Source organism: Chiloscyllium plagiosum, chromosome 11 (assembly GCF_004010195.1).
Source record: "Chiloscyllium plagiosum isolate BGI_BamShark_2017 chromosome 11, ASM401019v2, whole genome shotgun sequence".
Classification (NCBI taxonomy): Eukaryota; Metazoa; Chordata; class Chondrichthyes; order Orectolobiformes; family Hemiscylliidae; genus Chiloscyllium; species Chiloscyllium plagiosum.
Window position 1 is genome coordinate 92810951 of NC_057720.1, and position 15552 is coordinate 92826502.

Here is a 15552-nt window from a genome sequence, read left to right on the forward strand (position 1 = left end):
AGGAGAAAATGCATTCGACCCTGCACGTCCCTCTGTCTAAAATCCAGTCTGGGATCTGCACGGTCGTCATAGACTTGTGTTTAAACGCTGCAAAACCCCCCCAAATTAGGAATTGAACCTGTACCCCCGCCGAGGGAGGGGGGAATTTCCGATATTCTACACGCCTCTCCCTGGGAAATCCTGGGATCTGGCCATTTCATGATGCACAATTGAATTTCCCTCCCTCTCCAGAGAGAGAGAGAGAGAAATACACTCAGCCACCGCATTTACGCAGCGTTTAATTTTCCTTTGTTCTGCAAATTGCCGTTTTGTTTGCAATTCCTCTCTACCCCCGCCGTCTCTTGCTTATAATGAAAGCAAACGGTGGTTTAGCCCCTGCCCTGGAGAATTCCAGTCGGTGCGGTTTCTCTGTCTCTGTGTGAGTGCCATGTGGCTACAGCTCTAATGCCGTCCATTTCCTTGCTGCTTTCCTCTTTTATTTCCCCCCCCCATCTCCCTCTCTGACTTTCTGGCAGACCTACAAGATGGCCACTTCAGCCAGCGCCAACCTCAGCAAGATTGTGAAGAAGAACTACATGGAGCTGCCCCAGGACGGCAAGGTGCAGGCCATGTACATCTGGATCGATGGCACGGGGGAGGCTGTGCGGTGCAAAACCAAGACCTTAGACAAGGAGCCCAAGAGCATTGCTGGTAAGGGCAGCTTTCACACTCGCATCTCTCCCTCTCTCTCACGTTGACTCCCAGTCTCCGACTGGGATACTAAAACTGCTCTCTGATACACACTTCACCCACTGATCATGCTAAATGTGAGACTTCAGGGCCCCGGAGTGAAATCAAGAAACCCTGCAATATCAGTCCCTCCCAAAACAAGCCCTTAACTGCCCTCACCGAGAGTACAGGTCGATCGGGTAGCTTTTGTGTTGAATTGTGTTTAATTTTGGGGGGTATGTGGGGGAGGACATTTGGTGCAGATAGGGAACAGACCTATTTGTATTCGAATGGCCTTGAGCATGTTTTATCCCTCTCCTTTTTGCTTTCTATTTTTTTTTGTCAACTTGCCCTCCTTTTTCCAAGTGGCCAACTTCATGCATGTGTGGGCAGGTTATTTAACACTTGCTACCAGATCTGGTGTTTTCCTTCCACCCCAGATCTCCACTAAGGTGCACTTTTTCTCCAGTAAGCTGCTGGGTAAGTAATGAAGAACGGGAACTCCTTTTTGTTTTTTGCCGACTTTTGTTCCCTCGTTCCCACTTCCCTTGAATGCATCCCACTCTCAAATATTCCCCTTCAATGTTTACAAATGAGAAGAGCTCGGCATGCACGCACCCTTTCCCAAGCTGCTCGGGTGCTGAGACCAGGAGGTGTTTAGCTGGTTATAAGGCTGCGTGCATGCTGAGCTCTCCCATTTTGTGAATATTTGGGAGTGCGATGCATTTAAACCACCGTGATGCAGCCCACTGTGTCAAAGTTAAGATTCAGCGACAAATGGAGCCAAGATAACTTCTACATTTTGATGTCTCGTTCCTCCTGTCCACATAACTACTACATTTATGGTGATGCTTATTGCAAGTTGCTTTAACCCCATCGAAGATGTTAGTGTCCTGTTAGAGCCAGCTTTGGAATGTATTACCGAGTCTTGTGTATGGAAATGACGGGCATGATTGCGTTAATGCCCCTGACAATGTAAAACGTAATTGTGGAGCTCTCTGCTTTTGGAAATCTCTTTCCAGACATTGGACTGCCTGTCAAATCCAACAGTGAGGTGTAGTGATTCTCATCCATGATGAAGTATGAACTATTGTGAGAAGCAAATCATTTTAACCTTCCAGATTTTGGAAGTGAGCACAATAGCATTTTCAGGGGACTTCACACCTCTGACTGTTGAAACAATAAGCCACCAACTCGCCAAAAACAAAATAAAGCAACTCTACTGCTTGCAGGGATTCTCTTTTCAAGTCATACAACATGGAAATAGACCCTTTAGTCCAACCAGTAGATGCTGATCATGTTCCCAAACTAAATTACCTGCGTTTGGCCCATTTCCCTCTGAACATTTGCTTTTCATGAACTGAACCGTATGTCTTTTAAATGTTATAACTGTACCTGCATCTACTGCTTTCTCTGTCAGTTCATTCCACATCTAAACCGCACTCTTTTTTTTTTAAAAGAAAATGGTTGCCCCTCCTGTCCTCCTTTCAAATCTTTCTCATCTCGCCTTTAAAAATGTGCCCTGATTTTGAAATCCCCCACCCTAAGGAAAAGGCCTATCTGTGCCCCTCATAATTTTATAAACATCAATAAGGTCACCCCTCAACTTCCTAGCTCCAGTGGAAAAAAGTCTCAGCCTTTCCATCCCCAGCAACATCCTGGTGAATCTTTTCTGAGCCCTCTCCAGTTTAATAATATCCTTCGTATAACAGTGTGACCAGAACTGCACAATCCAGAAGAGGCCTCACCAGTGTCCCGTACGACCTCCAAATGATATCCCAACTCTATACTCAATGCTATGACCAGTGAAGGCAAGAATCAAAATGCTGCCTTAACCATCCTGTCTACCTGTGATGCAGATTTCAAAGAATTATGTACTTGAGCCCCTAAGTCTCTCCTAAAACACTGCCAGGGCCCTGCCATTAATTGTATAAGTCCTGTCCTGGTTTGTATTACCAAAATGCAATACTTCCCATTTATCCAAGTTAAACTTAAATCTGACACACCTCAGCCCATTGACCCAATTGATCAAGATCTCTCTGTAATCTTAGATAACCTTCTTCACTGTTGACTATACCATCAATTTTGGTGTCATCTGCAAAGGTTTTGCTAAAATCCAAGTAAACAGCATCTACTGCTCTCCAAACGTATGTAAGTTTTGTTTCAGTGGCACTGTGGCTCAGTGGTTAGCACTGCTGCCTCACAGCACCAAGATCCCAGGTTCGATTCCAGCCTTGGGCAACTGTCTGTGTGGAGTTTGCACATTCTCCCCCGTGTCTGTGTGGGTTTCCTCTGGGTGCACCGGTTTCCTCCCACAGTCCAAAGATGAGCAGTTCATGTGAATTGGCTGTGCTAAATTGCCCATAGTCAAAGAGAAATGGGTCTGGGTGGGTTATTCTTTGGAGGGTCGGTGTGGACTGGTTGGGCCGAAGGGCCTGTTTCCACACTGTAGGGAATCTAATACAAAAATCTAATAAAATAGAATCTCCTCCAAAAATTTAGCTACCATCGATGTCAGACACTCAGGTCTGTAGTTACTAGATTTCTCCTCACAGCCTTTCTTAAACAATGGCACACAACATTCACCACCCTCCAGTACTTCACATATACATGTAGACAACACAAGTATTTCTGCTTAGGGGCCCCACAATTTCCTTCCTAACTTCTCTCAATGTCCTAGGATGCATTTGATCACGTCCTGGAGATTAACCTACCTTTGTTTTCTAATACCTCCAGCACTTCCTTTTTGGTAATGTGAACTGCTTTTGAAACATCTATATTTATTTCCCTGAATTCTCTAGCCTGTATTTCTTTCTCAACAATAAAAGCTGACATGAAATATTCATTTAATATCCCTCCCGACTCCTGATGTTCAACGCAAAGGCAACCTAATTTATCTTTAAGGGACCCGACTCTCTATAGTTGCGCTCTCATTCTTAATGTATATGTAGAATCCTTCTGGATTATCTTGAACCTTACCTGCCAAGGCTATTTCATATCCCCTCTTTGCCTTCCTGATTTCCTTCTCAAGAATGCTCCACAGACTCTTTATACTTTTCAAGAGATTCAATTCACCCCAATTGTCTATATCTAATACATGATTTTTTCTTATTCTTGAATAGAACAATATCTTAATTCATCTGTTGTTCCCTAATCTTACCAGTCTTGCCTTTTACTCTTTACGGGAACATAATGCCTCTGAACTTGTTATCGTGTGCTTAAAGGCCTCCCACTTGCAGTTATCCCTTTATCTGGGAACAGTCACCTGCAATTAAGTTTTTTGAGTTCTTGTTTCATACTCTTATTCCAATTAAAAACTTTGACTTTTATGGAAGACTTATCCTTTTCCATAACTATTTTAAAACTATTAGAGTTATGATCACTAGACTTAGTGTTCCCCTACTAACCGTTCAGTCACTGGCCCTGCCTTATTTCCCAAGCGAAAATAGAGTTTTGCTACTTCTCTAATAGAAGCACTTGCATATTGATAAAGAAAATATTCCTAAAAACCGTTAACAAATTCTTCACCACCCAACCGCTTAATGCGATATGGCAGTCCCAGTCAATGTTTGGACAATTAAAATCCCCTACTATTACAGCCACTTATTTTGCATATATCTGAGATCTCTACATATTTGTTTCTCAATTTCCCTCTAATTATTGGAGGGCCTATAGTACAATCCCATCAAGGTGATCATCCCTTTCTTTATTTCCAATTTCAATCCATATATTTTCAGTAAATGATTCCTCAGAAATGTTGTCTTTAATTACAGTAACTGCAGATTTCCTGAATCAAAAATGCCACAGCACCCTCTCTTGTCTCCCTTTCTATTCCTCCTATAACATCTAAATTCTGGAACATGTAACTGACAGTCCTGTCCTGTCCTTCCCTCAGCCAAGCCTCTGTCTTAGCTACAGTGTTCCAGACCCATGATCTGTCACATCCCCATTGAAATAAATGCAGGATTAATTTGAGTTATTTTGTTCTCTGACTTGCTCTTCTGTCTTTTCTAATTAACTTTCTCTTTTCTGATTCAGAACCATCCTCCTCTGTTTTTCAATTTTCACGGTTACTGAGGAAGTCTCCACACACCCTCTCTAAACCTTTTACAGGCTGCCAAGATAGTACTAATAAATCTCCCCACCAGGATGTTGGTCCCTTTCCAGTTCAGGTGAAACCCATCCTTTTTGAACAGGTCTTCTCTCTCCTACAAGAGATCCCAATGATCCTAGAAACATAATCCCTGCATGTTGCACCTCATCTTCAGCCACTGATTTATCTCCTCTATCCTTGTGTTCCTTCCCTCATTACAACTTGGCACTGCAACTAAACTAGAGATTACTATTTTTGATCTGTTTTGTAACCTTTGACCTAACCTCTTATATTCCCTCTGCAAGCCTGAACCCCTTTCCCTAACTGTCATTCCTACCAATGGGTACAGCAACTTGCGGATTCTCGCTCTCCCCCTTTTTGCTTCAAATGTTTTGAGACATCCTTAACCCTGGCACCAGGAAAGCAACATAGTGTTCTAGATTGATGCTTACCACTGCACAATCTCCTGTCTGTGCCCCTGACAGGAGAGTCCCCATGACAATTATTGTTTTAAATCTTGATGATTTGCTCTTAGTGCCCACGTTCTGACTACCACTTCTATTTTTCTGAGACTCTCTCTTTCAGCAGTACTCAAAACGGAATATCTGCTTGAGAGATAAATAGCAAGCAGGAGACTTCTGAACAGCCCTCTTACCTTATCAGCCACCTGACTGATCCTGCAGTGTAATCCCTTCTCTAAACCCACTAGTTATCACGCTCTGTCTCTTGAATGTCTCCAGTGACGTTAAACCAAGAAAAAGAAGCTTTCAATAGCACCTTTTTTATATAAAAATAAACTCTCTCCTTACCAAAAGATTTAAGTATGCAAGAGGGGGAAACATTAAACATATAAATATTAAAAAGAAATTAATCACTTTGTTGAACAAGTGACTCCTCCTCAAATAATCCAACATTCTGTTTTCAATCTCCAGATTAAAGTAAAACTTGCTCCAGAGCTGCCTATATAAATAGTGCTTTTTTTTTGTGTGTGTGGGTGGGTTTCCTGCATGTTACCTTTGGCGACCATGAGACTTTTATTTGTACTCTCTCTTGCAGATCTCCCAGAGTGGAACTTTGACGGATCGAGCACGTATCAGTCAGAAGGATCCAATAGTGACATGTACCTCATCCCAGCAGCCATGTTCCGGGATCCTTTCCGGAAGGATCCGAACAAGCTTGTCCTTTGTGAAGTCCTCAAATACAATAGGAAACCAGCAGGTACACGGAGTGCAGTTTTCCAAGCACCAAGAGACCGGCATAAAAGGGACTTGTAGACATTTGATCCATCCCACCTATACAAACTGTTTTTAGATATCCAGTTAGTTTGAGACATTTGCTCCATCGTACCTCAAATTCTTTCAGAGTTGCTTCTACTGTTCCTGTAACATTGCAAAGTGTTTTTTTTTTCCTTTTTATTGAAGTTATATATTTGCACATCTTCTGTGAGTTACTACTGAATATGTAGCAGACTAGATTAGATTACAAGTGTGGAAACAGGTCCTTCGGCCCAAAAAATCCACACCGACCCTCTGAAGAGCAATCCACCCAGACTCATTCCTCTACCTTTACCCCTTCACCTAACACTACAGGCAACTTAGCATGGACAATTCACTGGACCTGCACGTCTTTGGACTGTGGGAGGAAACCGGAGCACCCAGAGGAAATCCATGCAGACGCTGGGAGAATGTGCAAACTCCACACAGACGGTTGCCTGAGGTGGGAATTGAACCTGGGTCTCTGGTGCTGTGAGGCAGCAGTGCTAACCATTGTGCCACCCGCTAGTGAAGAATTCTCACTTCCCACACGCTCCAGTCTCTTCAATAATCTCATCGTCCCTTTGTACTGGCACACGCATACACTCCACTGTCAATGTAACCCCACTCCATTGTAATCACTTAATTATTCAAATTCCTTCACGAAGCTTGCTAATCTAGTTTACAGTCAAATAACAAGCACACAACCACTTTCCTTGTGCTGTTGATACGTACCCACTTTTATCCCAGTTAATTCCCAGAAGTATATTACAGATTGTGAAGATCTGATATTGTTGTTGTCTTTGACTGAGCTGGAGGTTACTCCCTTTGTAATGGGTTTTCAATTTGCAGAGTTCATGTCCTGTCTAAAATTTTGCATCGCAATAGTCAAAAGCATATCTAACAGGAGCAACTGAAGTGTTTTCTTTATTTTTTTTTCATATTTGGTAGCTCTGCGTTGTTTCTAAACTGTTAAGTATGGGAGGCCAATTTTCACATCAGCATTAAGTGAGACAGTTGAGGCAAATGTTCAATTTTTAAACCAAAGTGCGCTTGCTTTTCTTATTATTTTAATGAAATATGCACCTGTAGAATTTTAGTTTCTTGTGGATGTGAAGCTGATGGGAACGCTGTGATTACAAACCTTTGTCTCCACAGAGAGTAATCTCCGCAACTCATGCCAGCAAATAATGTCCATGGTCGCAGATGAGAAACCGTGGTTCGGAATGGAACAGGAGTACACTTTATTAGGAACAGATGGGCATCCCTTTGGCTGGCCTTCCAATGGCTTTCCTGGACCACAAGGTATGCCATTCCTTACGCTCCTTTCAAACCGCGAGTAACAATGTTACAATAAGGCGCTACCTTCGGCAGCAAGGTTTTAAAATAAATGTAACTACTGCAGGACAATTAAGATACTCGAATCTACATTCTTAACCTGAAGGAAGCAAAGATCAGTGAGGGGAGCCGAGACAATAAATGGTAACTTGATAGCCGGGACAAAAATAGGTCAAAAAACGCACAACACCAGGTTATAGTCCAACCAGTTTATTTGAAAGCACTAGCTTTTGGAGCGCTGCTTCTCCAGGTCCTCGCATCCACATCAGGACAAAATAGATGAGAGCTATTTTTTCATAGCTCGATTCTCAAAGCAGAGCTCTGTCAAATCCGTCAACCTGCCTGATTTAAAATTTAAACACTGCCCTGGCAGTTAATTGTCAATCATCATTAACTGATGTATTCTCCATTGCAGTGCCTCAGCCAATTCAAATCCACTTGCCACTTTTTTTTTCTCTCCAACAGTACATATGTTGGTTTTCCCTTTTTTTAAAAAAATTGGTATATCCTGTCCTGGTGCGTACAAGATGGAAATATTTGGTCTTTTATTTTCAGCAATGCAGCTAAAACTTGAGGTTACACTTGTTGGTGTGTGGGATAATCCTCAATTGGTGCTTATTTATCTTTGTTACTACTTTACTGGTGCATTCAGTAACTAACTGTTACTGATCATGTTACCTTCTAGGTCCCTATTACTGTGGAGTTGGTGCAGACAAAGCTTATGGCCGAGATATTGTGGAGGCTCATTACCGAGCCTGCCTATACGCTGGAATTCATATCTCTGGTACCAATGCTGAAGTGATGGCATCTCAGGTGAGAAGGAACTGGTGGCTGCCTAATGTATCATACAAGGTTGAAGAGTGATCAGAAATATCCACAAAAGTGCTTGTGGATTAGAATTCTCACGTTGGCTTTAACGAAAGCTTAGCTTGCAAATTCAGAGTGCTCAAGCACTGAGGTGGGGTGAGATGGTATTGCAAACGTTTCTATCCGTTAAAGAACTAGCTCACCATTGGTGTGGGCAGGTCTTCTAGAAATAGCCGACCAGCAGAAAACGGCCGTCACTTTGACCAGCATGGATTGTAAAATGAGTCCCATTGATGTAAGTCAATGACCTGGGGATTGAGTGAGATGAAGGGGAGCTAAAGGATAGAGCTCCTTTTTAATTTGGAGGTGTGGCTGTGTGGGAGCCAGGGAGGAAGATGGTCACCGTTGAAGAGAGCAGTGGTGAAATGGAATGGAATGGATAAGTGGAGAAACTCAACATGGAAACGTGAGGCTGTACGTTTCAAAAGAATTGGAATACAAATGGTATAATTTTTAAAAAGCAAGGACAGGCTGGTGTACATTTTTATTTTTCCATCCCAAGACCTTGATCGGAATTATGATGGTGCAGAAGGGAGGTCATTTGGTCTCTGTTGAATCTCTCTCCGCTCCATTCCCAGGCAGTGCTTTCCAACCACTTGTTGTGTGGGCATTTCCTCTCTCACATCAGACATGGTCAGGCGAGTTTACAAAACAGCCTACCCCATCATCTAGCAGGATAGCAGAGAATACAGCGTGACCAGGCCTATAAAAGATCACTGCTTTGGTCCTGACCTGTAGGTTTGTCTTAAGTTCTAGGTGTCACGTCTTTATAAAGAGACTCTGGCTGCTGATCACCCATGTCGCAGAGCTGTCCTGTCTTCCACAACTCTTTATTTGCATTTCAAAGATCTGTAGGCTGGGGAAGCTTTGGAATAGAGATTTGATGGAGTTTAAAATCAAGTTGTTTTTATTAATGGATGTCACTGACTAAGCCAATATTTATTTCCAATCCCTAATTACCTAGACAACAGATAAGAGTAAACCACATTGTTGTGAGTCATGAAGGCCAATCCAGTTAAGAATGCCAGTTTCCTTCCCTAAAGGGTATTACTGAACCAGTTAGGTTTTTTGAACAATCATGGTCATCACTCGACTGTTAATTCCAGATTTCTATTAGATTCCCTTTCCACCAACTGCTATGGCAGGATTCAAACCTGGATTCCCAGGACATTCCCTGGATCTTTTGGATCTTTTGTGGGCGGCACGGTGGCACAGTGGTTAGCACTGCTGCCTCACAGCGCCAGAGACCCGGGTTCAATTCCTCACAGGCGACTGACTGTGTGGAGTTTGCACGTTCTCCCCGTGTCTGCGTGGGTTTCCTCCGGGTGCTCCGGTTTCCTCCCACAGTCCAAAGATGTGCAGGTCAGGTGAATTGGCCATGCTAAATTGCCCGTAGTGTTAGGTAAGGGGTAAATGTAGGGGTATGGGTGGGTTGCGCTTCGGCGGGTCGGTGTGGACTTGTTGGGCCGAAGGGCCTGTTTCCACACTAATCCAAACCATCCAGCGATAATATCACTTGGCTATCACCTCCCCCGTAAGACAGAGCGAGAACATCTGTTTGTAATGCCAACAGGTTTAACCACCAGCAAGATAAGATTGACGATTAGACAAAAGCCAGGTAGCCTGAGGAAATCCATCGCAGGGTGGCTTGCATTTGGATTGTACTGCCTGCAAGCATTGGTGGATCCTGATACTAACCAACCTTCCCAAGTGAATTGGGATCAATATTTGAGAAGATGAAATTAGGGACGTGGCCAAAGAGGGAAGCGGACGGACAAACTGGATTTGAAGGCTTGACTGCATCAACATTGACCGCAATCATTCCATGAATGAGATTGTTCCTTAAATTTAAAAGTGGTGTGCATGTATGTGTGTGTTCGTTGATTCCATGGAGTACCAAACCATAGCTGACAATCTCAATGGGTCATGTGGGTGGGTTGCTTTTCAGAGGGTCTGTTGGGACTTGGTGGGTCAATGGTCTCCTTCCACACGAAGTAGGGATTGTATGATTCTCCATGCAGTGTCTCTATGCTGGAGCTAACTGAGAGGAGTTCTTGATTTGGCTTGACATTGGGTCTGCTCATAATGCTTACTGAGGTCAGCAGGACACTTGATCACCTTTTTATTTGTTCTTTGCATTATTTTTAAGAATAAGTTTTTATGGATGCTGCTGACTTTGCGGTTGAGAATTGTTTTTCATGTCAGTAATGTCTACCTTGAAACTATATATTTTTTTTTGTCTCTTGCGTTTGTTGGAGGCTCATGGAGATTAGAGTTGAGACAGTTGAATGGCAGAAGGGGTTCAAGGGACTGAACGGCCTCATCCTGTTCCACAGTGATAGACATAATGGTGCCCAGGGTTTGACTCTCTGATTGGACACTAAACACTGGCAAGTGGGAGGTGATGGCCTAGTGGTGTTATCCGGTTATTTCAGAGACCCAAGCAATGTTCAGAGGACCCAGGTTCGAATCCTGCTATGGCAGATGGTGGAATTTGAATTCAGTAAAAATCTGGGAGTAGCAGTCTTGTGGAAATCATGATCAACTGGAAAAACCCATCCAGTTCACTCATGCCCGTGAAGGAGTGAAGCTGCCTGCCGAGCAATCCGGAATGAGCAATAAATGCTGATTTTTAGTTGACGATGCCCTCTTCCCATCAATGAATTTAAAAGAAGTCAGCTGCTTCTGGGAAGTTCTAGCCACTTGAACGTTACTTAATGGGCAACCCATTGACGGTGAGCTTGTCAGAATAGCTGCAAGAGAAGGTGGAGACCATTCATCCATTAAGGTCCCCCACCCCGGCTTTGTGAATCGCTAATTTTCGGTGCCGTTCTGTTATCGTTAATCTTTCTTGCTGTTCCCTACTGCTTACCACTCAGATTTTGTATCTTTAAAAGGGAATCCAGCCAAAGAGACTCTCCCTGTTGTAAAGGATCTGAGCCTTTAGGCTCTACGTGTCAACATTGTGCAGACATGTCTCACATTGGGTCATCTGCAATGCTGATTTTATTTTTAAACTCTGATTTTATGCTGCTGGGCATTGTAATACACACCTTTCTTTGCTTTTTTTTTTTGAGCTAATCACTGTTTTCCCACCACCTTTGCAGTGGGAGTACCAAATTGGACCGTGCGAAGATATCTCGATGGGTGACCACTTGTGGATTTCGAGGTTTATTCTGCACAGGGTGTGTGAGGATTTTGGTATCATTGCCAGCTTTGACCCCAAACCCATTCCGGGCAACTGGAATGGTGCAGGGTGCCACACCAACTTTAGCACCAAGTCCATGCGAAACGAGGGCGGGTTGAAGTGAGTATCAAATGTTAAGTTTGTTCTTTTTTAGTCTTGAAACATTTTTGTGAAGAGAACTGGCTCCATTGATCTATCTCTGCTAATAGATTTGGGGAGTGAGTGCTTTGTTACAAATGGAAAAGCAACATTTGAGGGACTAATTGCATGGAATGTGGGATCTCCCATCACTAGGTTAAGACGATGTTAGCGTGCTTGCCTTCATTGATTACATTACAGTGTGGAAACAGGCCCTTCGGCCCAACAAGTTCACACCGACCCGCCGAAGCGCAACCCACCCATACCCCTACATTTACTCCTTACCTAATACTACGGGCAATTTAGCATGGCCAATTCACCTTACCTGCACATCTTTGGACTGTGGGAGGAAACCAGAGCACCCGGAGGAAACCCACGCAGACACTGGGAGAACGTGCAAACTCCACACAGTCAGTTGCCTGAGGCGGGAATTGAACCTGGGTCTCTGGTGCTGTGAGGCAGCAGTGCTAACCACTGGGCCACCGTGCTGCCCATTGCTCAAACCATAGAGTTTAGGAGTTAGGAACGTCACGGACACCATGTTGGTGATGCCACTTTTGAAATATTGTTCAGTTCTGGTCACCCTGCTATAGGAAGGATGTTACCAAATTGGAGGGGCTTCAGAAAAGATTTAGCAGGATGTTGCCAGGGCTGGAGGGTTTGAGTTAAAGGAGAGACTGGAACTTTTTTTTTCACTGGAGCGTAGGAGGTTGAGGAGTATTTTTCTATATATAGAGGCTTTTAAAAACATGAGGGGCAGAGATAAGGTCTTTAGCAAAGGTCTTTTCCCCAGGGTGAGGCAGTCTGAAACTAGAGGGCACATTTTTGAGGTGAGAGGGGAAGGGTTAAAAGGGTCTGGAGGGGCAAGATTTTTCAGAGGGTGGTGCATGAGTGGAATGAACTGCCAGAGGATCTGGTGGATACAGGCACAGTTATAACATTTTAGACTGCAGGCAAGTGGGGCTAGTTTAGTTTGGGAAACTTAGTCAGCATGGACAAATTGGACCGAAGGGTCTGTTTCCATGCTGCTTGACTCTGACTCAATTTTATCACGGAGCAAATGGAACATGATTGAGAGAGTAATAGATTTGATTTTAGTGTGTAATATTCCTCATTTGTTGCCAGCAATAAGAATTCAGCACAAAGTAACAATTCTTTCCTCTTTAGATTTATTGAAGAATCGATCGAAAGACTGGGAAAGAGGCATCAATATCACATCCGTGCCTATGACCCCAAGGGGGGGTTGGACAATGCCCGCCGTTTGACAGGCCACCATGAAACCTCTAATATCAACGAGTTCTCGGCTGGTGTGGCAAACAGAGGGGCCAGTATCCGAATTCCCCGATCTGTTGGCCAGGACAAGAAAGGGTACTTTGAAGACCGCCGTCCCTCTGCCAATTGTGACCCGTACGCAGTCACGGAAGCACTGGTCCGCACGTGCCTATTGGGCGAGACTGGGGACAAGCCTGTGGAGTATAACAAAAACTAAACCCGCTAATGCAGTCATGGACCTAGCATTTGTATCAGTTTGTTTTTTCCCTGGAAGCACAGGACTTTTTAAAGTTTCTATTCCTACACTGTACAGGTGCTAAAGAGGGTTGTGAGAAGAGGGTGCAAGGGTGATGGTGGTGTCTGAGTTTGTATTGTATTTCTGAACATAATTTCTTCTGTTTTTAATCTGAAAAGTGAGGAACGATACTTGGGATAGGACAACAGACTGTTCTCTTATTTAGAACAGTTAACATTAATAACTCTCCAAGTTGACTGGTCAACTTAAGACTGACAGTAACCTGTAATTTAATACAGTCAACATTTATATTAAAGCAGGCCTTTTTATTAAAACTCAGCATTAATATTTTATGGTCGAGTGACATTCTCGTTTGCTAACACTTTGGATCTGTACAGATCCACAAATATTACTAACATTGTAGGTAACACCATTTCACTTATCTTTAACGGTTGCTGACATTCTTTGGAGATTGTCCTCAGTTGCTGAAGATTGGCTCTGTAAATGGCTGATCTAGCACTGGAACAGGATTTTTGAGACCTCTTGTTAGGATTTTTGACTAGTCCTGTGTAATTTATTACATTGTGTTGAGAACATGCTTTTTTTTTCAAAATGAAACTAGAACTCCTTACGATTTGAAGACACTTTGTAACTAACGTTTCTTTTGTGCAAGTAATTTTCACTTGGTCTGGTTTGGCCAGTTAATTTTGCAGTGGTCTTGTCATTGTTATAGGGTCCAAGGGTATCTCAATGTTGATGCCTTTGTTTATTGTACATTATCTTAATGACACCCCATTTTTAATGCATGCCCTAAAAGATCAAAAGCATTCAGCTAATGTATTAGAAGTTTTACAAAGACAATTTTTTTAAACTATATATCTGAATTGTATGACACTATCTGACTGTGTTCTAATATTTTGGGAGAGAGCAGGATGTGTTTTGAAGATAATTAATAGGTGACTGGTCCTTCCTGAAGTAAGTTACTGTTCACTTGAACATTTTTTCTTAAGGCTTTACAGGAAAATTCAGTTGTAAATGAAATTTTTTATTTCTTTAGATTCTACCTAGGTACATTAACTAACTGTGTGTCAGTTCCTCCCAGAGCTGCACTTTTCTGCAACAGTTTCTGAAGCATGCTGTAAGCATTGATGTATTTTTTTACCGTATTTTGATGGTACAGATTGTTTCAGGTTTTGACATCACTGTGTAGATTTCTTTTTTAACTCAGCAAAACAAACAGAACCTTTTAAAATTGTTGTCTCACTCTGTCTTGTCTTGTATTTTGAAATGTTATTTGCTAAAATTGAGTAAAGTTGTTTTTAATCTTGTTGCTTTCGTGTGTGTGTGTGTGTGTGTGTATGCACACACTCATCGTCTGAGTGTATCCTGTGTGCTTTGTTGTGTGTGTGTGTGTGTCTCTGGGTGATGCATGGTATCATTTTAAAGGCTCAATTCCACAGGTTTCCTTAAGTATTGATTTTTTTTTCAAACTGTTCTCAAGCAGCTTTTCTCCATCTGTGTCTTTCTCCCCAAAATTTAAGTCTCAATAGTCTCTATCACTCGGCATTATAGCCAGTGATAAGTATAAGCCAGTCTGACTGTACCATTCACTAAACCACTGCTTGGGCAGTGAGTATTTCATTACATGTCTATAAAGTAGCTGACCACCTCCTAGACCAGTTCTGTCTGTGGATCAATGCAAGGTATGAAAGAGTGTTTGCTGAGTGAACTATAATTTCAGTGTGACAGAAAGCTGTCTAAGCTTAATCGTAAACTGAACTTTGTGCATGAACAACGCAGTGAAGCTTCTCAATCAATATGGTAGGCAATAAGGTTACACTGAGGCTGTATATTGACATGACTACAGTGTTCCAGGTGCTAGTGTAAACTACTCTCAGCAGACAAACGATGTAAGCAATAAGTATGTGAAATAGGAGGGTTTACCAGAAGAAGCTGTGGCTAACAGTGCAAATTTTTGAGGCCGGTTACTGTGTGGAATGGAGCATACAAATTATCTGCAGTCATAGGTTTAGTGCTTTCACTACAGAGTGTACACTCACCACTTCACATCTATCATATACAGCACTTTGCCTTAGAGGAGCTGATACACACACTCCCTCAAGGAGATGGGCTGTGTAGTGGTAAAGTAGGCAGAAGTGAAGGACCGTGTTATAACTGTATTTAACAATGCACTCTAACCCAGCATTGTGTCTCACATCGTGACTTGGTCTCTGGGGGGGTGCTTGACATTTCTTTGTAACACTGACAAACTACAAGAAGGCTATCCCAGTGTCTGGGCCATGCACTGTTGAAGCTGCAGGGGAGCAGCAACCTACTCATGATATGCTGTTTCTTTTCACAGGAGGGGCATATTGCCAGTGTTGAAGAAGTCCTGTATGGAGACCACATGATAGCACAGTGCTTGGCATCAGGTTGGTTTCTGATCTGCAGGAATCCATTG

The 15552-nt window shown here is 42.8% G+C and overlaps 1 protein-coding gene across 2 annotated transcripts in view; it reads left to right on the top strand.

Moving 5' to 3' along the window:
- The window catches only part of LOC122554672 (glutamine synthetase, mitochondrial), a 15756-nt gene extending 1337 nt beyond the window's left edge, over positions 1-14419 (top strand). For both annotated transcript variants that reach the window (XM_043700041.1, XM_043700042.1), the window contains 6 exons: positions 516-690; positions 5858-6019; positions 7213-7359; positions 8078-8205; positions 11367-11566; positions 12752-14419. In XM_043700041.1, the coding sequence (XP_043555976.1) occupies positions 516-690; positions 5858-6019; positions 7213-7359; positions 8078-8205; positions 11367-11566; positions 12752-13073 (1134 nt within the window). In that variant the 3' untranslated portion in view covers positions 13074-14419. The remainder of the gene's footprint in view (positions 1-515; positions 691-5857; positions 6020-7212; positions 7360-8077; positions 8206-11366; positions 11567-12751) is intronic.
- The last annotated feature ends 1133 nt before the right edge of the window (positions 14420-15552 follow it).